Below are 24,425 nucleotides of genomic sequence, written 5' to 3' on the forward strand. Positions count from 1 at the left end.
AACTTTTTTTGCATTTAGCAAATCAGATGTGATCAGGAAGCTCTTCTTGTGGCTGAATCCACTCTGGCTAGGGTCCTCCTGCTTGGCTAGCTGGCCTGGCCTCATGAGACGTGCATCTGTGGGGCTCGCATATAGCCATCTGTTGAGATGGTGAGGACATGTAGTTACTACCGGGGTCTGTGTAAAAGTTCCCCCAAATATCATCCTATTATTAGCTTTTCCTGTCATTATATCAACATCTTGAATCAGAATTTGAGGTTGATCCTTACATTTGAAGTGTTCCTTGAGGGGAGGGTGTAGCTCAGTGGTAGAGCACATGCTTCGCCTGCACAAGGTCCTGGGTTCAATCCCCAGCACCTCCATTAAAAAATAATAAATAAATGACCTAATCACCCCCCCCCCCACCCCGATAAAACGTTCCTCTGGCAACATAAATTTTGCAGTCTGTGAATCTGCTCATAACATCCCTCTGCCTTTGACCACTTCCGAGACTTGGCTGGTGTGTTAGCTTAAGAATTAATTGGAAGACCCTGATGCACCTACAACCTGAGGTTCACCATGTCTGTGATTCTTCAGTTGTTCATTGGTCCTGATCCTTTTTCCAAGTTCATTTTTCCTTTTATTTTTTGGTCATTATTGAACAAAGTTGTCCTTCCACCAGACACACGTTCATTTTAAAGCTGCAAAACAACTATCTGACAGAATGAGAGAAAAAATAGAAAATATGGGCTGAAGAGAGATTGGAAATTATGTGTGCATTTGTGAATCTCCTCCCAAACCGACAGTCATGAGTACGGAGCAGTTTCTGATCGGGGAGGGAACTGGTTCTTGACCATATCTTTACAGCAAATCTGAAAGAAAACTCAAGTCTCTTGTCTGCTCTCTGATACTTTGGGACGAAGCTAAGACAGTTCATTTTAATTCAGTTGAGATAATTAGACATTATTTCCGTCAGAGTTCTTTGAACTCTGCATGTGTTTGTGACTATTCAAGTGATTGTCTTCCTTGATGAACTTCAGCCTTCTGGGGCAGGGACTGTGCCCTCAGCTCCCAGGGCAGAGTCTGACAGGTGGGCCTCTGGCACAAACATGTTGAGTTAAATGAGTGGCATCTGTGGTAAGAGAGGAGAGTGGACTTGGAGCTAGATGATGTGGTTCAGATTCCACTTGATGAGTGCCTTGGACAAGCCGTGCCATTGGGTAAGTTCCTTCCCTCCTCTGAACCTCTGTTTTCTTGTGGGTCGTATGGGGTTAAATATTTCTCACAGTTAAAAAGATTGGAAGGAAACAGTGTGAAAGTGCTTGGCACATAGTTGCTCACGTATTACTGTTATTAATTCAAAGTCCAAATCTATGATCTTATGTAGGTAAAGTTATAACAATGTCTGTATTTTTTGGTCAGCCCTATTCAACTATGACAGTCTTAGGAATTGTGTTAGGAATTATGGTAATTAAATTAATGATCAGTGGCTTAGCCACCATTTTTTTGGCTGCTCTTTGGGTGTTTACATTTTTCTTTACACTTGAATTTTTTTTAAAAAAGCTCTACTTCCACATCATGTAACATTTGGTGTGCGCAGCATCAAACGTTACTCTCTTCTTATGCGTTTATCTCCTATAGCGGGCACGGTGTGTGTGTGTGTTAATGCTCGTGTCGCCACCACCATTTCCACCACCTCCTCTCCCCTCACCTCCCTGCCCCCCACATTCACACCACTGCACTGAAGAGGAATAAGGTGATGGTCCTATTTTTTTAAATAGCGTTTCCCAGAGACTTCCCTGTGGGAACAGAGAGACATTTAGACACGCATTGTAGACGTACTTGCTTGGTCCAAAATCCCTCTTTTTCTGGGGACACTCCATTCCTGTTTATTATAAAGTTTGATTTCAGTGCAGAAAGCCAGCAACATTTTTGATAAGGAGATTGGCTTTATCTTTGAATCCTGCTGCTTTATAAATTCCGGTGGGATTTTAAAAATAAATTTGTTTTCTGAAGTCTTTGTGTGTGTGCGTGAGCGTGCATGTGCACGCAGCTTGGTGTTGGGTGCGGTCCTGGCAGCCGTTTCCTTCTTTGCAGCAGGTGATGACTGTAAGCCAGTGAGGAGCCTGCTGTGGGCCGGAGGTGTGTGCCCTGGGCTGATGCGCTGCGCGTTACTACCTAATGGGGGAGAGTGTGGGCAAATAAGAACTTTGGACAGTGGCGCAAGGTCACTGTAGTGCTTTGAAATGGAATCCTTTCTCACATGTTATTTAAAAAAAATGATTTGGCCAGTTTTCTTTCTGATGTTACATCTTATTTTGTAGAGGCCATTTTTACTGCATCTTATCGTCAGCATGGAAATTCTCATTCCTTAGCCAATGCCTGGATTCTTGGTTCTGGACTCTGAATTATATTCACGGGGACTCTGAAAGGAGAGGGGTTGAGGATCCTCTGTAATTAATTCACTGTAAGCCCTCAAATGAACACCTTTATCCCCACGGGCTTTGGTGTCTTCTGTCAAGCTAGAAGACTGGAGTCAGACGGCCTCTAAGGAACCTTTCATCAGAGAAAACTTAAAATATATGGTTCTGGATTTTAAAGAGTTCCTGTCTTGACCTTGGCATTGGCGTGTGAATTTGGAACATTAACTCTTTCAAATGTTGACTGATCATCTTTTTCTTTCATTTTGAATGAATACTGAGTTTTACTCCTCCTGGGCATTTTATCAATTCTGTTTCAGATCACTTTTGCTTGGAGGGGGCCAGCCTTCTGTCACACGTGACTTGACTTAATTCTGCAGTAAAGCACTTGGTTGCTATTTATGGCTAAACAACAGTTGAGTTAAAATATTGGAGTCGTTTATTCATATATAATGGATTTGGTGAGTGGCAGTGGGCTCTGGGATGAAACGGTGAGCTGAAATTACACTTGGTTCCTGCCTACATGGTGCTTTCAGTCAGGATAATTACACAAATTAAATTAAGGTCACGGCTGTGGTTAAGAGGCTAAAGGGGAGGTAGGTGGTGCTGGGATCTCATAAGCGAGGAATTATGTCCTCTTCTCTCTGTTGCCAGTGCTCAGAGTTAATAATAGTAATGACGGCCTAGCAGCAGGCACTGTGCCTACTTCTTCCCGTAGGTCGTCTTTTATTTTTATAGCAGTCTTGCTGTCTTATGAACTTGGTTTTATAGATGGGCTCTGAGAGACTGAATTGTGTCCTCGAGATCACACTGAGAGCTAACAGAACCTTGGTACTGAAATTGTAATCCAGGTCCATTACACTCTGAAGTCTGTGCCGGTCCCCTGCACCTGAGCATCTAGACGCAGGTGTGTGTACCAACGCCTCACTCCAGGCGGTGGGACATCCTGAGGGTACACAGAACACAGTGACTTTACTCAGATTTAGGGAAATTTTCTTTTTCTATCTTAAAATGAATGGGAATTTGTTATGGAATAGAATACAAAATTTACATGGATTTTTAAGAAGCTATGTCAGACTTCAGAGAAATTTCAGACTTTTGAGAAGACTGCTTTAGAAACACGTGTTCATCCTGGAGAAACCTGAGACACCCAGCCTGCCGTTCTAGGCTTGCTTCTTATTAGCCTCATTCTCATTCCTGCCTTTTGATTTTCCTAAAATTTGGTGTATCTCATTCTGGACCCACAGTCAGTTTCTGTGGTCATTTTCTGAATGAGCTAGTATGTAGGTTTCTAGAGTCTTCTTTGTATTGATTTCATGTCAGTCTTCCTGCTCAACTTGACACCCTATAGAAAAGATAAGAATGATCTACTGTTTGAGCCTTGCAATCTGAAGAAACAGGTAAAGGAAGACTGCACGGTGATTTCATTCACACTCAACACCAGCCACAGATCAGGGGTCTGATTTGAGAGTAACCGGTCCCAGCCTTTAGGGGAATGGGCCAGGGGCCACACTGCTGTTACCTTCTGGGCGTGGATTATGTTGAGAAGCCAGCTGCCTGTAAAAGGCCTCTGTTCTACCATCTTGTCTTCTCCCCAGGACCCTTTGTCATAAGCAGTCACCATGGTCACGTAGAGATGTTTGGGTGTCTTGAGCGAACAGACCCTTGCCTCCCACACACCGTCGCCTCTTTTCTGGTGCAGAAGTGGTCTGATCTGGGGAGGGGCGCCTCTTTCCTGGGCAAAGCCTCCTGCGTCCGGCCCACCGCTGCCTCGTCTGCTTTGCATAGAGGCTTTCTCCCTTTTTGATATTCAGTTGCAGGCTTCCTGCTCCTTTCTGTCCATTCCCTGTTTACTTCTTAGACTAAAATGTTTCCATGGTAACAGGTTACTTTTCAAAGGGAACATCTTGTCATTTTATTTAATCCACTGCAGCTGAAGAGGACTGAAATATTAAGTTGTAGTTGCCATGGATACTGCTTTGTTACATCGGTTTCTTTTGTATCAGATTTCATATACAATGAATTTCTTTATTTTTTTTTTTTAGCTCAAGGAATAAACACAGTAACTTACATTATTGTTGTAATTTGGCTCCGGAACTATTTTTTCAGATTCCAGAGCAAAGATTTGTAGAATAATGGGGATTAAACTCAGCTGTTTTAAAAAAATTATTACTTACATTAGCTGCACAGAGAAATTCTTCTTTGCTGGTGAGGGTGGGTTTTTTTTGTTTGTTTTGTTTTGTTTTGTTTTGTTTTGTTTTGTTTTGTTTTGTTTTGTTTTGCTTTTGATACTATGATTCACAGCTAAGGCCATCCCAAAAAGGATGACCCCACACCAGAGATCCCCAGTAAGTACAGGAAAAAGAGAAATATGTGACTTGAGTTAATTCCTTCAATTTCATTGCTCATTAACTGTGGTGTTATTTCTTCAGCTACTTAGTTCAGCTGTTTGCAGTATATATCAAAGGAATCTATTTGTCGTTTAATCAGCTTTTCTCGTGTTTGGCTTTCTTTCTTATCCTCAGTGTGTCTGTAATACATAACTCAACTAACCTCTTCTTTTGACTTAATTTTTTTAGATTCATAGAAAGTTGGAAGATACTACAGAATGCTCCATGTACCTTCCTACTCCCAGTAGGCACATTGTATAGAACTCCAGTGCAGCATCAGAGCCCGGAGTTGGGACATTAGTACAGTGTGTGTATAGTTCTGTGCCATTTCCTCACAAGTGTAGCTTTGTGTAACCATCATAATCAAGATCGATTCCATCATCACTAAAATTCAATTCCCTCCCTGCTTCCCCCACCATCCCTAACATCAGGTGGCTAGTAATTCGTTCTCCACCTCTGTAATTTTCTCATTTTGACAATTGGCCATTAACTTTGATAGGAGAGTTTTTATATATGTGTGTGTGTATATATATATATATATATATATATATATATATATATATATGTTTCCTTATACTTTTATATATATATACTTTTTATATTTTTTTTTATTGAAGTCCGTTTACAATGTTGTGTCAATTTCTGGTGTACAGCATAATGCTTCAGTCATACATGAACATACATATACTTGTTTTCATATTGTTTTTCACCATAAGTTACTACAAGATACTGAATATAGTTCTCTGTGTATGAACTTGTTACTTAATCAGTTTTCTCTTTTAACATGATTTTCAAACTTAAAAATAACTTTTTGATTATTTTCTCTTGCTTCGATGTTAGAAATGAACATAGAGCTGAATTAGGGAAAGGATATGGCTTCTTGTAGTGTTTTTGTTTATAATTATTTGTGTAATTTTGGTTCGGTAACTTAATCACTGCTGTATGGGAGTGTGGTTAGGAGCTCTGACTTTGGAGTCAACTAAACTTGAGTTTGAATCCTGGTTTTTCCATCCTGTTAGCTGTGTAATCTTAGGCAATTTCATAACCTCTCTTAGCTTCAGTTTCCTTATCTGGGTAGATAATAACAGCAGCTACCTTACAGGTCATCCTTAAGATTAGATAAGAACATGTTTGGAATTTGCTCAGCTCAAAATGCCTGGTACGTAGTAAATGTTCAGTGTGTACATTAGTTTCTTTATCAAGGTTACAAATACTGCTGTTAATATTATCTATAAAGTGTAGATTCTGCCTCATAGAGTGTCATGGGAATAAATAAATAATTACACGTGGCATAGAGAGCACCTAATAAATGAAAACTAGTATTATTATTTTGCTTGTGTTTGTCATACAACTATGAGATAACTGAATTTAAGATAAGTAGGTGGAAACCCTGAGGTGAGAATAAAGATGTACATAGATATGTCTTGCATTATCCTGGGGTATGATTTCCATCTTTGGCTTCTTATTTCATATGTAGTATCCTGTATCTGACCTTGCTGGGATTTATACTGTCCTTCGCCTGGATTTTCCTTCCTTAATTAATGGCCTCCCTGGCTTTGTCCAGACTTACTGTGTTAATTAAGGAATGGTGTACATCAAGCAGAAATCTCTTTAATAGCTATGTTTTTTAAACTCAAAATAGAATAAGATCTGAATTTCTATGAGTAACACTACTGGTGTGCTCATTAATATCAAAATATGAATTAAATGAATTAATACATAGAAATGAGATAATACTGTAGAGGACCTAGAATAGACAGAAAGTACTTAAATGTTAGCCTTTGTTACTAGTTGAAGGATTAACCTGGCATTTTCTAGGTTAGGGCCTTTTGAATTTTAGCCTCCAATATTTAAAAAACTTTAGTCCAATGAACATTTATTGGACAGTGACCCCCAAGTTAATCCCAGTCCTTGTGACTTCAGAAAGTGGCTCCAGACTTCACTTTGCTTTCCATTAATGTGGATGCAGTCAGTGTCTGTTCTCTTCTTGTGAACATCCCTGTGTAACAGGGTCATAGTTCTTAAGCAGGTTACATGCGTGAATGTCTCTATTTTTCAACAGAAGTAGAAGGTCTCATATTTCACGTTGATGAGCTAGAGTGAGGAAGACGTGTGTGTAGATAGAGTAGGGGAACAAGTAATACACAACAGGAGGCAATAAATCATCATAGTTAGTTAGTGCCAGTATTTTCTGAAGCTCAGAATGTATCATAATCAGTGCTTCTCAGAGCTGGGTTGTGGGCCCCATTATTAATTTTGTCAAATTCTGACCCTTGAGTTTCTGTCTCTGTAATATTCTTTATGATGAAATGGGAAGCACCATGGAAGACCTCCAGACGCACACACCCAGGGATGCGCAATGCTTGTTTGAGTCAGAAGCTTAACTGGCCACTTCTTTCATGGAACACCATTTTAATTTAAAAGAATAACTGACAAACTGTGCTCATTTGCGTGGCTGACTGGCAGACATTATCTTGAAAATGAATGAAGGGAAGGAAACAACTGATAGTATTTTGCCAATGCAAGATGAGGGCTTTAAAATAATAATTAGAATCTTGAAAGACTTGTACCCACTGCTCTGAGCTTGACAGCTTCGGTACACTTAACAGGCTTTTCTTACAAGATGTTTGGTGATATTAATGAATATGACTTTAAAAAATTGTATAATTGACTGTGTTAATGTTTTGGAAGATCTGCAAAACTTAGTGAACTAGTATTTTTCATCCAACCAATGCATGACAGAATCATGGGTGGAAGATCCATCCAAAGGCCAAGACAGACCAATAGATTTTAATATAAAAGAGTCCAGAAGATCACTGATAAGATTTTAGATTCATATTGTGGAGAAAAATTTAAGAAACAATCATGTGTTGAGTTTTGGTATAGTATCAAAAAGAATATTCATAATTATCAAAAAAAACTTCAAATATCCTTTAATTTCCCAGTTATACAGATGTGCGAGGCTAGATTTTTTCATAGATTTGCAAAAATGTAAAACAGAGCCTCTATTTTCACTGGTTTTTGAATTTAAATACAATTACTTTTCATGAGTATATTTTATTATGTAATGAACCTATCGCTATTTTTAAATAAGTAAATAAGTAAATAAATAAATAAATAAGTTTTCGGACTTCCTCAAAAATACAGCTTTCTTGGGATGCTCAATAGTTTAAAAGGGTGTAAAGGGGTTTTGAGACCAAAAAGCTTGAGAAATGCTGTGTTAAATAGAAGGAAGAATGTAGTGGTCAGCATATGATGGTTAACAGTGTTTTCTATAAGCTGTTGATACTGCATTTAAAAAATAATTCCTGTTGATTTTTGTCAAGTTTTACATCTTCGTAGTCGAGAAATATTCATACAGCCAGGTTTTCGGTTTGTTCTGAGGGAGTAATACCGTTCGGCAGGTACTAGGTTGGGTTCTGGGGGATATAGAGTGAGTTAAATCTCAGTCTCTGATCCAGAAGCCCGGAGTCCCAGAGTGGATGGAGGTAGGAGATGCTGCCCTCTAATAGTGAGGTAGGAACCACAGAAGGGGCGAGGGTGGCGGCAGGGGAGGAACATTTAGAGTTTGGATGCTGTCAAAAGAAGACAGGATTGTAATTGTTCGCTGAATTCTAGACATTGCTGGTTACTGGCAATTTCCCATGAAGCCTATTTTTTGTTTTTCATCTTTAGTTCATATTCTGATAGTTTTTCTGTCAGAGGTGTCCAGTTTTCTCTAATGGGGTGTGTTGCTACCTACCTCTTTTTATCTTGGACCTAAAAAGTATTTCTGCCATTTATTCTGTATTTGAGAGGGAGTTCCTGGGTATGGTAGGCTAATGCCGTTGGCTGCTTACCTTGGATCTTAATCCTTTTCAAAAATAACTTTGTTGAGGAGAAAGGGTATATAGCTCAGTGGTGGAGTGTGTGCTTAGCATGCATGAGGTCCTGGGTTCAATCCCCAGTACCTCCATTAAAATAAATAAGTAAATAAATAAACCTAATTACCCCCCCAAAACAAAACAAACATAAATAAATAAAATATTTTAAAAATTCTGTTGTATCTCTTGCTATGAAACCCTAATATTTAAAAATTACGTATGATAAATACTTTTATGGTAAGAACTGATTTTTAATTTTAAAAGGTTCTTTGTTTTATTTTGTCCTTTTCAATCTACTCACTAATAAAGGCACTTATTAGTACCTTTCATTGACATAAACGTAAAAGAAACAGATTTCTAATTTAGGCTCTTAAGATACCCCAGCACATTTTTGTCTCACTTGTATCGTTACTAGTGGCATTAATAATTATTAGCCTCCTATTTTTTGCACAAAATAAGTGGGGTATAAGCAGTTCTATTCAATAAGATATTTTGAGAGGTTGTTTTTTGTATTGTGGCATAATTTTGAGCTAAATGTGATAATATTGGCTTACTAAAATATTAAAAGAAAACAAAAGAAATAAAAACAAACCCATGCAAAAAAATAAAAAAGAGAAATAAAATTAAAATGAACCAAGGATGTTTGTCCTGCTGTTATCAAGGACTTTGCAGTGTATGTAGCAGTGACGGGGAAAGGCTTTCATAACCAACCACTTGAGAACCTTGGCAGGACATAGATCTTCTAGAAGAACCTGAAAGTTGAGCTGTGGTACAAGTTACTGGACAGGCTGTGGCTGAAGCTTTCTGAGATGATACATTTTGGCTCGACCTACTTGTAGGCAGGCAAGCGTTTGGAAAGTATTTAGAAATAAAGGAGAGAGCTTTTGGCAGCTAGTTTTTGCTCATAGCTAGTTACGAAACAGAAAGGGACAAGTTGGAAGGGAAATGGTTGGTAACACTGACTGCTTGTTTTTTTAAAGAAGTGCTCGGATTAAAATAGCCTCCTGGCTTGTTGGATTCCTCTACATCCCTCCTAAAACAGCTTCTCGTGATTGCTGCACAAACCTTCTGGAACTCCAGCCCCACTTCTAGCTTCTGCATTTCAACATGCCGTCCCCCTGCTAAAGAAACGAAGACACGGACGTGGGTGGGGAGCGCTCAAGTGGTAGAGCGCACGCACGCTCAGCATGCGCGAGGTCCTGGGTTCAGTCCCCAGTGCCTCCTCTAAAAATAAATAAGTAAATAAACTGAATTACCCCCCAAGTTAAAAAAGTTTTTTTTTTTTTAAATAAAGAAACGAAGACGGCTTGTATGTTGAAATCAGCACTTAGCACAAGCTTTTCTTCCACCACAGTCTCTCTTTTTTAGTGTCTGTCTCAGGGTTTTAGTTGCTCTTGGGAAACCCCTGCAGTTTTGCTCCTTATCCCCTTGAGGGGTCTCTTTGGAACTTCGTAGACTGTCTGCTTTTGAAACCTGCCTAATTTTGATCCCTCCCCTTAGCATTTTTGTGCCCTGCTTTTCCTGAAATGTTTTGTGCTTGTGAATGCAGTGACTGGACCTGTTCTGGTGTTTGGGGCATGGATGCTCCCTCCCCAGGTAGATGGATTGTAAGCTTCTTAAGGATTAGCCCATTTTCTTTCTGTTAGTCTCTCTCTTCCTTTATCAGATCTGCTGCCCACTATTCCAAAATTAGACTCTTCATAAGAAAAACTGTCAGGTTTAAAGAAGAAAGTGTTGGACCTGAAGGAAATAATAGTTTACCAAAACTCTTTTAACGGCTTCAAAACTAATGGTGGAGGGTATCAGATCCATGGGAGAGAAACGAGAGACTGCTTCCTCTTTGTCTTTGCTGCCTTATTATGCTCTTCAGCTCAGTCCAAGTCACCAGATCATCACTGAGCAGCCCTCGCTGTGTGAAAGCCTGCTCTTCAGCAGCAGTGGAAATTCAGAGGTGATTGCAAAACACAGTAAAGGCTTGTCACTGGGCACGGAAAGGGTTTTCCTAAGATAGCCCACAGACAGTCGAGATTGAAAGTTGAGGGGAACAGGGAACTCTGGGAACTGAGCTCTGGGAGGCTGGGGGCTGTGTTTCTTTGTCCAACACGTGTGCCCACTGCGTGCCCTGTGCGAGGCCTGGGGTGAAAAGGCATTCAATGCATATTCCCTGAAGGAGTGAAAAGAGGAAGGCACCCCGCACTTACGGGGGTGTGTGAGGTGGCACGGGGAGGAGATCAAGAAAAGCTTCAGTGAAACAGTGGTTTTTAGAAGGAACCGGGCAGTTTGGATCTGGAACAAGGAGGAGTGAGTATTGCAGGTGCGGCAGGAGTGACGCAGCAGTGAGACAGGTCTTTCGCTGCCGAGCCTGCCGGGCTCACCCCCTCACCTCCATTACACCTCTGCCCAAGTTCCACTTCATTAATAAGGCCTCTTCTGACCCTCCTGTATAAAGAGCTGTAAAAGTGTTTCATCATTTACTGTCTCTTTAATTCCTTGGTCCTTATCATCATCTGAGCTATTGTTTGTTTCTTTGTGTTTTACTCAAATTAGAATAAAAATTGCAGTAAGGCAGGAATGTTGTTTTTGTTCCATTGCTTTATCTTCACCTAGGGCAGTTCCTGGCTGATAGTAGGTACTTAATAAATATTTGTTGAATGAATGAATGAATGACCGACCCAGTGTGTGTGCTAGGAATTGTAAGCTATCTTGTTTATATTTTAATAAGATTTATAGTGTAGGGCACCCTGAAATGTTTCGAAAGAAAGGAACATGTATTGGGGTTGTGCTATAGGATTGTTCATCTCTTCTGAGGTGTCAGATAATGATGGTGTAGGTACTCAAGCCAGGAAGCTACAGTGAAGGGCTTTTTAGAAGGAAAAGGTTTTAGCGCTCTGTGTGTGTGTGTGGGGGGGGTGTGTTGCTGGGGGTTACACATGTCCAGGGCAACATTAGAAGTAGTGGAAAAGTTCATTCTTCCTGAGTTACCCCTCATGTGTTTCAAGTGATTTATTTTCTTTGAAAAACGTGTGACTGTTTACATCAAAACTATATTGTGCTAACCTGATCTGTTCTTTTCATGACAGGAGGCTGAACAGTACCCAAGGAGAAATTCGTGTTGGTCCTAGCCATCAGGTAAAGCAAATTTCAGTAGCTTCTTCAGTAGGTTTTTATTTGTTAATATTCAACTGGCCCTTTATTCTGTTGAGCAGCAACTTAGAACTGTTGTTATGCTACTGAGAATTTTATGTAAATGTAGAGATTTAATTTTTTTTAGATTACCATGTATTTTTAAAAACTGTGGTAAAATATATATAACATAAAATTGACTATTCTGACCGCTTTTTAAAAATCTTTGGAGCTTTATTTAGTCTTTTGAACAAGAGCTTATTCTTAAAATATTTCTAGAACTGTATTAATGAGATTTCATGTTTCATTGGCATTATATAATATTAAAAATTGTTTTACATTGCCCTTTGTTTATTTTATTGAGTTATAGTCAGTTTACAATGTTGTTATTCTGACCATTTTTAAGTGTATATATAGTTTAGTGGCATTAAGTACATTCATATTGTTGTGCAACCATCACCACCATCCACTTACAGAACTTTTTCATCTTCCCAGACTGAAACTCGGTACCCATTAAACAGGAACTCCTCGTTCTTCCTGCCCCCATTTTCTAGCAACACCCCCTTGTACTTTCTGTGGCCCTGAATTTGACCATTCTAGATTCCTTGTGTCAGTCGAATTGCACAGCATTTGCCCTTTTAGTAGATGCATCTAGAGGTCTTCAAGGTGCTCCCATATTGTAGCATGTAGCAGAATTTAGTTTCTTTTCAAGGCTGAATAATTCATTGTACATCTGTCCGTCTGTTGATGAACACTGGGTCACCACGTACTTTCCTGTTAACTTCCCTTCAGAAAAGTCAAACTGGTTAAGATGTTTGTCAGTTGGAAGCTTGTTGTGTCATGACCTGTGCCCTTCCTTCCATGTTTTATTCAGTTTACAGGGATTCTAGTTACATTTGTCATCTCTTTTTTAATCTCTGTGTCAGTTAGGATGTTTGACAGGCAGGGCCAGAAAACTCTGGCTGAACGTGGCTGCTGATGGTTTCACATATCATTACATCCTGGTCAGGCAGGACCAGGGCTCTGCTCTGCTTCTCTGTGGTTCCCCTGGTTTGGTGCTCAGCTCTCCCCAGGGGCTGCCTTCTTTCCTTCACATTTTATTATCTCTGATGTCAGGCTTCACTGGACCTGACATCGATAGTGTGATTATTTAATTGGTAGCATTTCTTCCTTCTAAATGCACGTAAAGTAATAGTGGATCTTACAGTGAACGCAGATACAGCAAATGTTGAAAGGAGGAAAGGGCTCATCCTTCTTTTCCTCTTAGGAGGAAAAATTTCTCAGGTCTCCATTAGTCCCACATCTCAGTGCCAGGGATTGGGTCATGTGATCATTTCTAGACTTGAGGAAAATGGGTTTATTAGCACGATGGGCTTGGACTGTCTCGTGAGGTGGAGTGGATGTTGGACCTGAGTCACAGTAGCCGTCATGTACTAGGACATGCATTCCAGGCGTCTCCTTTATCAGAGTATAGAGGATTTTCTGTTTAAATGTTGAGCATTTCTTACATATCATAGGTATTTTTAAGAATCTGTTTTAACTGTAACGAAAAAGAAATTAAGAAGTGAAGGAATATTAAAACTAAAACACAGAAACTGTTAGAGGCATCTGACTTGTAGAAGATACTTCTTGTCCCAGGGCTGGGCTTGTAACTAAGACAGGCAGAAGAAGGCTGCAGGAGGACCCCCCTTGGCCCCTGCCTGTTCAGGCGCACCCTTCTCTTGCTGTGGCCCAGTAGGCGGGTCTGACTGCTACATCTCAGCTGTGTTTTTCATGCCTTCAGGCCTACAAGTTACATTTTGATCACAGGATCCAGGTCATCCTGGTCCCACCTCATGACACCTCCCCCCGTGCTCTCTCTAGCTACTGTATTTCCCCACCCATGTCTTCTTCCTCCGTGTGTTTCTAGTGTCTTGCTTTAGATCTTTGTACTAGTTTTATTTTACAGATTTTTCCCCTGCCATAACAGAAAGAGTGGTTCTTAAGTAAAAGATGCTTAAAATCTTGGAAAGGAGCAGATTTACTATGCTTGGATTTTTGTGTACTTTCATTTAAAATCAAATATTTATTGTATATCATATTTTAAATATGTATTATGCTTCATTTTCAAAAAGAAGTGTTTTGGAGCACTAAATAGGACTTTCTGTGAATTGGCAGTATTCCTTTCTTAAAATTTTTAAATTAGGTACAAGGTTAACATGTGAAAACAGGGAAAGATAACATGGTGAAAATGCCCTTATCCTCGCCACTCAGCTTTCCTACCTGTCAAGTTACGGGCAGCCTTATTTGTCTGTTCTCCTCTGCACTTCTGCCTTCGTTGCTTTGAAATGAATCACAAATGAATCATTTTACTTGTGAATGTCCTAAAAACAGGAGCTTTTTCAAAAAACAGAATCACACAGAGAAACACAAATATCAAACGATATCACTTACATGTGGAAACTAAAAAACTGACACAGATGAACTTACTTACAAAACAGAAAGAGACTCACAGACACAGAAAACAAACTTATGGTTACCAGAGGGGAAAGGGGGAGGAAGAGATAAACTGGGAGTTTGGGATAGGCAGATCCTAACTACTATGTGCAGAACAGATAAACAAGAAGAGCCTACTGTATAGCACAGGGAACTATTCAGTGGCTTGTAGTAACCTGTAATGAAAAAGAATATGGAAAAGAAAAGAAAAGAAAAATATATATATATAACTGAATCACTATAATATACACCAGAAACTAGCACAACATTGTAAATCCAACTATGCTTCAATTAACAAAAAAAGTTTAAAAAAAGCCCAGAATCACAGTGTATCACACCTAATGAAAATAAGCAGTTTCTTAATACTCAAGTGTCTGCTATGTCCAGAATTCCCTCATTGATTGCTTCCCTTTTCTCCCTCCCTTTCTTTTTTCTACAGTTCAAACTGTAATCTAAATAAGAGCTATGCATTACAATTGGTTGATATGTCTCTTAAATCTCTTTTAATTTATCCATTTCTTTTATTTTCCCCCTCTCAGTACATATGGGAAGAAGCAGAGTGTTTTGTCTGGTGGGGTTCGCTGCAGTCTGGAGGTGACTGATTGCGTCTTCATGTGTCATGAAACTTGTTCCCCTGTTCCTGACACGTCTGGAGACCTAGTAGTTAAATTGAGAGGTTAATTGCGCTCCAGCTGGGTGCCCTGCCCCCCGGCAGGAACACGCGTGTGCGGTGCCGCGTGCTCCGTCCGGCACATGTGCGTCGTGGTGACTGGAGCCGACGGTTGTTACTTCGATCCACTCTAAAAATGTGACACTAATTCTCATTCCTTCATTTATTAGCTGATCAACTTTCCCTCTTGTCAACTTTTGATTCACTGAAATACATAAGAAAGGCAAGATAAATGCTTGGATCTTCCCCTCTTTTTACCAGTATTCAAAATGCGGAGTTGGTTCCCCACCTTCCAGCGTCGTCAGTGGACTTAAAATTACCTGCAGCCAGCTGCAGTTGTTCTTGCTGATGGTTAGATCATCCATATGGGGGCTGGTCTTCCTGCTGTCTTGTGTCCTGTGAACTCAACCCCAGTGTCTTCAGCGGAGTCTTTTATCCGGTGTGCCATGGTTTTTAATGTGTCATCATGTGTACTCCCTGCCCTAGGTCTAGGACTGACCTTCTACAGGAGCCCTCATTGTCTTAGTGGGAAGCGGCGTCTTTTGACTGGCTGCTGGGACATTCATTCTTACTGGGTCGGTTACTGTTGCTGGGCCTCTTCAGGGAGCAGATTAGGAGATAACGCTTTTTCCCTCCTTTTCTTTCTTTTGAGATGTGATGTTTTCTTTCTGATACTTCTAATTCAAATTCAGAATTTTATCTAGGCCTTACGTTTAATCCTATAGATGAAGTAGTTCTTTCATCTGCGTCTGTTTCTTTTTCCCATGTCTCAAAACTAATTTTTAAATGATACCTGCATAATTATTCATTTGCTTTAATCCTCTAATACATCTGTAGCAGCTCAGAATAACAATACTCCACTGCTACGAACAATATGATTATTGAAAACAGATTACTATTAAGCCTGTTTTTTGGCCTTGGAATATAAGGCTCTGTAGGCCAATTAATATGTTTTGAAGTTACTTGAAATGGTTCCTAGAGAGGAACCAGCTGAAAACATAGTTTGGTGCATTTATTTCATTTTGCTTTAGAATTTTTAAGGGATTGCTGTTTTTTAAACTTAATTTTGCCTTTATAATTATGTAAAATGTTTACCTGGCTCCAAAGTCAAACATACAAATGAGGTATATTCAAAAAAAGTTCACCTTCTTTCCCTTTCTCCTCCACACGTTCCCTGCCTCTCTGATGGATTATTGTTATTTTAGTGTTTTTTAGCTTAAGGTTTTATCATTCTTATTTTTGTTCCCCACGCCCCTGTTCTTAGGTAAATGGCAGCATAATGTAAACACTTTTACCTCCTTTCTTTTATCTTCTTGACACTATATCCTGATGCTCCCTCCATAGCAATATGTAGGGCTCCTCCTCATTTCCTTCTGCAGCCTTCTGGGACTCCACTAGCTGGGCGGAGAAGTTCATCCTTCCAGTCCCTCCCGTTGGTATTTGTGTTGCTTCCAGTCATTTGCTATCAGAAGTAATGCCTCAATGAATAGCTTGTACACAGAGATTTTTATTTTGCCAACATGTCTTTGGGCTATTATGTTATCCCCAGAAGGGGATGGCTGGCTTAGAGGGCAGATGCACCTATAATCCTGAGGGTTGACAGAATTCCCCTCCATGGAGATTGTACCACTTTGCATTCATACTAGGAGCTCATGTGAGTGCTAACACGCAGCCTTGTGCATTGTCACACTTTGGCATTTATGTCAGTCTGATAGATGGGAAATTGTATCTCTGTCATTAATTTGCATATCTGTTGTCAGCAAGGTTGATCATCTTTTTCTATGATTAAGAGCCATTTGCATTTCTTTTTCTGTAAACTAACTTTTGTTTGTTTTTTATTTTGGGGGTGGTAATTTGACTGATATGGAGGAACTGGGGGCTAAACCCAAACCTTGCACGTGCTGGAGCTGTAACCCCCCCCCCATTTTATTTCTAGCCTATTTTTCTCTAGAGGGGTTAGTCCTCTCCTGTAGCAATAGTCCTTTTTAATTAATGTAACAAACAGCTATTGGAGAGCTGCTGCACCGGGCACTGTACCTGTGCTGGAAAAGAGCAGCTCAGTACAGATGTCAAAGACTTTTTGATAGGAACAGCTATCGTGTTTCAATGTTATCCTTATACTTTTGCTATGTGTATCAAGCAGAGCTAATTAAAAAAGAGCATCCTTGTTTGAGGGAGGTCAGCACTTAACACGCATTGGAGGCACCAGAGCCAGCCGATGCAGCGGATCGCAGACTGCAGCCTGCGAGCTGCGTGGCCTGCTAATGTTGTGTCTTGCCATACAGTTGCTTTTAAAACTTCAATAACCAACATTTAAAACCATGAACTTTCACATTAAAGTCAAGATTCCTGGACTTTGGGAGAAACTAGAGGATGTACAGACACTGGTTCTCATTCCTGCATGGCAGTGTTCCCTTGTTCCCTTTACCCTGATTCCCTTTGCTCCTTGGTACCTAATACCTGCACGCCCAGTACGGGGGCCACTGCCGCAGGGTGCGAAGCACTGGAGTTGTGGCCAGTTGAAACTGGGATGTAGGGCTGGGTTTACTGTGGACAGTAGAATACTGAAAGTGAAATACGTGGTTCTTGTTTTATTTCTATTGGCTGTACACTCTGCCTGCTTCATTCATTTAAATTTTTTGCCTGGGTTCCACGGACACTGGAGCTTTTTAACTTCAGCTTTTAATTTAAAATATTAGACTAAATTTGACCATGTTTGTAAGTTGAGAAAATAAAAACACGTGTGTTTTGCAGACGGCTGACTTCTTACAGGGCTCTGATGGTTATGGTAGTTAGAGTGCCTGCTGACTCTTGCCCCGTCCCAGCAGAGAAGGATGAGAAAACGCTGCAGATATTTAAATCTCTAACAGAGTTCCCTTAGAATCTTGGTTGTTGAGCACTCGTGTTCAGATATTTCAAAAAATGTTTTAAATTGAGGCATGCTTTATGTATAGGGACCTATTCGTATCTTACGTATACCGTGCAGTCTGCTGTGACAGTTCATATCAAGACACAGAACATTTGTCATCTCAGAAAGTTCCTTCCTGCCCCGTCGCAAGCAGTTCTCTCCTCCTGAAGCCACTACTTACCTAATTTCCATTGTCATCATTGAGTGCAGCTGTGTTTGTAATGTGACCGTCATGGCTTTTTCGGATGGTCACTCTGACTCATTGTTACTGACTCAGTTGAAAGTACCATTAGTTCAGTAGGATAGTTCACTGAAGTTTTTTAGCAAATATCCTGAGGTGAGGTTTCGTTATTTGTATAAACGTCTCTTGGTAAACTTGTTATATTGGAAATGTGTGTGGTTTTCCCTTCCTTATCAAGGAGCTGTTATCTCCTGAGACATGTCTTGTTTTATAATTTCTTTTATTCACATGTGCTTTTCTTTTTCCCTCTTTGGACCATGCTTGCACTGGTTTACTTTGACAGTTTGCTGCTCCTTAAGTAGAGGTTAAGCAGTCCGTTGTGAAATCATCCATAGTGGAATGATCCTAAAATTTGCAATAGGCCATGTTCAGTGACTAGATTTTTCTCTTATTTCTGTGCTACCTAAGGAAAGAGGCTCAATGCACTTCTGGATCTGTCCCCAAGACCTGCCTGCTGAGGCAGCTCTTTAAATGTGCCTTGATTGTAACTCTTCATCCCTGTCTTACAGGCTAAGCTTCCCGACTTGCAACCATTCCCTTCTCCCGATGGAGACACTGTGACCCAACACGAGGAACTGGTCTGGATGCCTGGAGTCAATGACTGTGACCTCCTGATGTACTTGAGGGCAGCAAGGTAATAGGAATCCACAGCGTCCTGCTTTCTGAATTGATTAGCAGAAACTTCCTCTTTCCCCCTGAAATTTGTATATTGGGAATTCTCTGACTTTGTTATACCTTCTATAATCAGAACCCTGATCCTTTCTACCAGAGAGAAGTGGCTTACCATGGTAAAGTCACTTTTTTCTTCTTGGTGTTTGCCTCACATCAGATTTTAGAACTCTTCAGAAAGAGAGCATCTTAGGCCATACGTGCAGTTGTCAACATTTCTCAATACAGTTGGGTAATTGGCTCATCTTAAAATCCCATTACAGATTTCTCTACTTTATGGCTGTTTATTGGTACCTGACCTAAACTTTACATTTTTGTAGCTTACCTGTGTGAGTACTTGCTAACCTTTAGAAAATGCCTGAACTACAAAATGAGAAGTTTTAATCTGTCCCAGACACATCACAGTGCAGGCAGAGCACCTTCCTGTCTGCAGTGGTTGCTGGGACTCACCTCCTGCAGCGTCAACAGTGTGCAACAAACACACTAGAACAAAACACAGTGACTGGCTTTTAGCTCAGGCTCTTGTGTGGTTAGCAGTGCAGCGTGGAGGTATGTGGGGGCGAATGACTGCTGCGAGTTCTTTTCATCTCCTTTCCACTTTCAGTTCACCTAAAGGTAGTTGTTGTATGGTATGAAAGGAGTTAAGTAAAGTCTCAGAGGACTTAACTTTACATGTTTTCTGGAGCCTTTTTTCAAAAGATTGCAATCTAGCTAACTGTTATGGCAAATAGTTTTATTCATGCCCTCACATCTAAAATCTGAGGACTGATAAAGCACGGAAAGAAGTAACAAATGGACCTGGATAAAAGTCATATTTCTCTTTCTCAGTGAGTGAAGCGTGAACGCAGAGGAACTTAAAATAATTTTTTTTCTAAACAAGACCAGAAGCAGGGCCGAGAACTCTGGCTTACTCACGCACATAGTAATGGAATTTGGTCTGGGTTGAAGATATACTGTGCAAACTGAGGGTTAAAAATTTCCACACTGATGTTTTCCCATCCCTCCCCCCAAGGAGCATGGCGGCCTTTGCAGGGATGTGTGACGGAGGCTCCACGGAAGATGGCTGCGTGGCAGCATCTCGGGACGACACCACTCTGAATGCACTGAACACAGTGAGTCTTGGGAAGTTGCCCTGGTGGGAAGAAAGTTCTTTTTTCTCCTGTGTTGGCTGTAGGGATCCTCTGTGTAATGATCATAGAATCTTAGGAGTAAGTGCTGTGGTATGCTGCTGGGGCTGAAAGATGAGTCGCAGTCTGGGCCAGAGGGCTCCCTGCCCTCAGCCAGTGGTGCGGCACCTCCAGATTCACCTCCTGACCTGTGCCTGGGCTGCAGGATTGCGGGGAGCCTCAGATGGGAGCCTGATGCTAGGGGTAACCTTCACTGAGATCTCACAAAGCTGAGCACCACGCGTAGTGATCTTACTTAATCCTCACAGCACTGTCAGTAAGGAAGGAGGAGGCTCTGTCAGTGTCACCTTGTGGACTCGAGGACATAAGCGAAGTCACAGTACAGGCTGTTCACTCGAGATGTGAACCCAGAGCCCATGCTTTTCACCTTAATGTGTTCAGAAGTGTGTGGAGGGAATGGAGAAGAAGCTTGACTTCTTTGAACAGATTTGTTTTTTATAGATTTGGATTTGGAGCCATGTAAATATTTCACATAATTATAAAACAAAATTAAGTTGAAAAAATAACAATCCTTAAAAAAAGCTAAACTAAAATGTCACACATGAGCATAAGGGTCTTGAGTTGGCTGCAGGACATCCCGCGTGAGCCCTCATCTGCTTCTGTTCTGGGATGTACACCACAGCCCAGAACAGCACTTGAACTGTTGGAAGTGGTTTAATTACTGAAACCAGTTTCCTTTTTTGGACACTCCTTTTTGACCTTAGAATATATCCTGTAGGGCTGTATAGGAAAATTAATGTATCTTAATGTTCCTTGAAATAATTCTTCTCTGTGTGTTTGCTTATGTGAGATCATTAAATCTGAAGTAATCATCAAGTGTTATGGATTTCTGATATATTAATAAAGAGTCTGCTTGGTTACGTATACTTACATAAGACTGAGCATGGGGCTGAGCAGCTCTTCAGATGATTAACTAATGTAATTTAAATACCCTTTTTCTTTTTCTCTTGAGAGGTCACTGTTGTTGGAAGGGACTTCCAAAATGATCTGTTCCAATCTCTAAATAGATAAGAATCCAAGGCTCAGACCAGATGACTTGTTTGAATGCCAACAATCCAGAAAGTTGATAACAGATTCCAATTTGAGTATCTTTCTACTATGTGGCTTGCTTTCAGGGAAAACAGGTAGATATCTGAGCGATATAGTTGATTTTTATTCCTAGTGTAGTTGTGTTTTTTGAGTTTTACATAAGGTTGTAATAGTCTTTTGTATGTTGGAAGTTGGATGATCTTGCTGGAAATATGCTGTGTTCTAAAGAAGTGAATGATTTTTTATATTCCCATTTACTTTCTCACCTATTTGATGCTTAGAGTTTTTGTTTTTACCAGGAATCCTTATTCTGAACATTTAGTGATACAGCCAGATGGGATCTTTGAGATTATTTTACAGGTGAGGAAACTGAGACTTACAGATTGGTGAAACTGCAGACAGTGGCAATGGTAGATGTAGGTGTGAATGTCTGAATTCAAAATACCCTAAACGTTATGTGTATATTCAGAGTAACTCTTTGATAAGAGTTTGTGTTCTATTGGGTGTTAGTTTAAGCTTTATGAAAAAAATTCTCCTTTCATGATTATGCATCCCATGATTACAGAGATCATTTCTATGCTTTCTTCTTCATGTTTTAGTTATTACATTTAGGCCTGTCATTCATTTCAAATCAACTTTGTATGTGATGTAAGTAGAGGTGAAAGTTCATTCTTTTCTACACAGATGGCGAGTTATTGGAGCAACATTTGTTGAAAATAACCTTTTCTCATTTAATTGCCTTGATGCCTTTATTGAACATCAACTGCTTGTATATATTTGGGTCTTTTCCTTTTATGAACGTTTCTTTGAGCACCCCATGATTACAGAGATCATTTCTATGCTTTCATTGAATCTATGGATCAGTTTAGGAAGAATTTACATCTTAACAATTTGAATCCTCCAGTCCATGAACATTATATAGTGTCTCTCCATTTTTATTTTTATTTTTTTTAATAGTGGTGCTGAGGATTGAACCCAGGACCTCATGTGTGCTAAGCATACTCTCTGCCACTGAGCTCAAACCCCCTTTTGTGTGTGTGTGTGTGTGTGTGTGTGTGTCTATTTTTAAAAAAGAGTTCTTTAATTTTTTGAGTAAGATTTTGTAGTTTTCAATGTATAGGTTTTACACATACTTTGTAAAGTTTATTTGGTAATTAATTATTGTTTAAAGATTCTATTATTAATAAAATTGTATTTTTAAATTTCAGTTTCTAAATGTTCCTTGATAGAGTAGAAATACAGTCAATTTTTGTGAGTTGAAGGAATACAAAGGTCAACATTAATAGCTTTCTGGTTGGTTCCTTAGGATTTTCTGTTTGCACCATCATGTTATTTGCAAATAAGTACAGCTTTACCTCTTCCTGATTTATGTGTTTGATTTCTTTTTTATGCTTTATTGCACTTGCTTGGACCTCCAGTAGAATATGGAATAGAAGTGATGAGAATGGACGTCTTGCTTGCTGTCTCATCTTAAGGAGAAAACACTCAGTTTCCATTGTTAAGTACAGTATAGTGTTTTTTGTTGTAATCAAGTTGAGAATGTTTCCTTTTATATCTGAGTTTGTTGAGGGTTTTTTTTTTTAAACCATGAATGGGCTTTGAATTTGGTATCTAATGAGATGATCTTATGGTTGTTATATTTAATTTGTTAGTATGGTGAATTACATTGATTAATTTCAAATATTAAACCAACTGTGTCTTCCTAGATCAAATCCTGATTAGGTATTATGTACTTTTGGATTCAATTTGCTATAATTTTGTTAAAAACTTTTAAATTTGTGTTCATGAGGGATAGTGAGCTATAGTCTTTTTTTCTTTGCAATGTTCTTGTCTGGTTTTTGTATCAGAGTAAAACTGACTTCAAAATATTAGTTGAGAAGTATTTCCTCCTTTTTTTTTTTTTTTTTTTCCTCCTTAAAGAGTTGATAAAGGATTGATCTTTTTTCTTTGTTAAATGTCTGATACAATTCACAGTGAAGCTGTCTGGAGCTAAATTTTTGTAATGGAAAGTTTAAAAGTGTTCCTGAGTCCAAGCTCATACTGTTAATTGCACAACAGGCCAATAAATCGAGACAAGGCATTGGGGCAAGAAATAGTAACTTTATTTGGAAAGCCAGCAGACTGAGAAGATGGTGGACTGGTGTCCCAAAGAACCATCATCTCGCCTGAGTTAAGAGTCAGGCTTCTTTCATACTAAAAGAGGAGGGGATATGGCTGTTTGTGGCAAACTTCCTGGTGCCAGAATCCTTTGCCCTTGTAGCTGTTCTCGTACATCTGGTCACGATGTTCCTGTAAACCTCCAACAAGACAATTGTTATTTTCTGTTCTGCAGCTTTTTGCCTCTCTGTGAATGGAAAAATGTTATACCTTTAAAGATCAGAGCCTTGGTAAGGGGCTGTCATCTACATTTCAGGCTCTAGGCAACATTCCTTTACAAGGTGTAGAGCCAGCATGACGAAGCACAGGCAGCAGAGCACAAGGGTTAAAGCTAAAGGAATAGATTCACTCGATACGGAGTCAGGTTTGTTCTCTGTTACAAAAGTACAAATAGATATAGGCCTGTTCAGACTTTATACTTCATCATGTGTCACTGGTAATCTGTTGGTCTTTGTCTCTTAAATGTTTTGTCCATTTCATCTGGGTTATCAAATTTATTGGTAAAAATTTCCGATTATTCCTGTAGTATCTTTTAATGTGTATAAAGATCTGTAATTTTGACCTTTTTTTCTTCTTAATATTGCTTATTTGTTTCCTTTTAATCAGTCTAAATAGAGGTTTATCAACATTATTGATCTTTTTCAGAGAGGTAGCATTTGGTTTCATTGATTTTCTTTATTTGTTTTCTATTTCATTGATCTCTGATCTTATTTTTATTATTTCTTTTCTCTGTATTTTGGCTTAATTTATTTTCCCCCCTAGTTTCCTAAAGTGGGGTCTTAGATAATTGATTTTATCACAAATTCTAATGTGTTATTCTTCCATTATCATGTTAAAATTAAACAATTTTTTATTTGTGTGTAATTTCTTTTTTTACCCATGAATTGTTTAGAATTAAACTGTTTAATTGCCAGGGACTTCAGATCTCTCCCTCTCTCCCTGTGTCTCTGTCTCTCTCTCCCTCTCCCCATCTCCCCCCCATCTCTCCCCCTTCTCCCCCCCATCTCCCTGCCCCCTTTGGAATGGGATTGATTTCTAATTTAGTTCTGTTGTGGTCAGAGAGTACTCAGTAAGATTTCAGTCTTTTGAGATCTTTGAGATCTGCTTCTTGGTTGAGCATGTGATTTATTTTGATGAATGGTTCATGTGTGTTTGTAACGGATTTATATTCTGAAGTTATTAGGTGTACTGTTTTATAATTGTCAGTTTCTTTAAGGTGGTTGATACTATTATTCAGGTTTTCTCTATCGTACTAATTCTTTTATCTAGTTGTTAGTTACTGAGAGAGATGTATTAAACTCTTCAACAGTGATC

General features: G+C 39.5%; 1 protein-coding gene and 1 non-coding gene across 4 annotated transcripts in view; both read left to right on the forward strand.

Moving 5' to 3' along the window:
- Positions 1-24,425, forward strand: part of RERE (arginine-glutamic acid dipeptide repeats) — a 269,676-nt gene that overhangs the window by 139,871 nt on the left and 105,380 nt on the right. For all 3 annotated transcript variants that reach the window (XM_031463992.2, XM_064494092.1, XM_031463994.2), the window contains 3 exons: positions 11,733-11,781; positions 18,579-18,703; positions 19,751-19,850. In XM_031463992.2, coding sequence (XP_031319852.1) covers positions 11,733-11,781; positions 18,579-18,703; positions 19,751-19,850 — 274 coding nt within the window. The remainder of the gene's footprint in view (positions 1-11,732; positions 11,782-18,578; positions 18,704-19,750; positions 19,851-24,425) is intronic.
- On the forward strand, positions 290-362 carry TRNAA-CGC (transfer RNA alanine (anticodon CGC)). Its single transcript has one exon. It is a non-coding gene; the product is annotated as a tRNA-Ala (tRNA).

Source organism: Camelus dromedarius, chromosome 14 (assembly GCF_036321535.1).
Source record: "Camelus dromedarius isolate mCamDro1 chromosome 14, mCamDro1.pat, whole genome shotgun sequence".
Taxonomy (NCBI): domain Eukaryota; kingdom Metazoa; phylum Chordata; class Mammalia; order Artiodactyla; family Camelidae; genus Camelus; species Camelus dromedarius.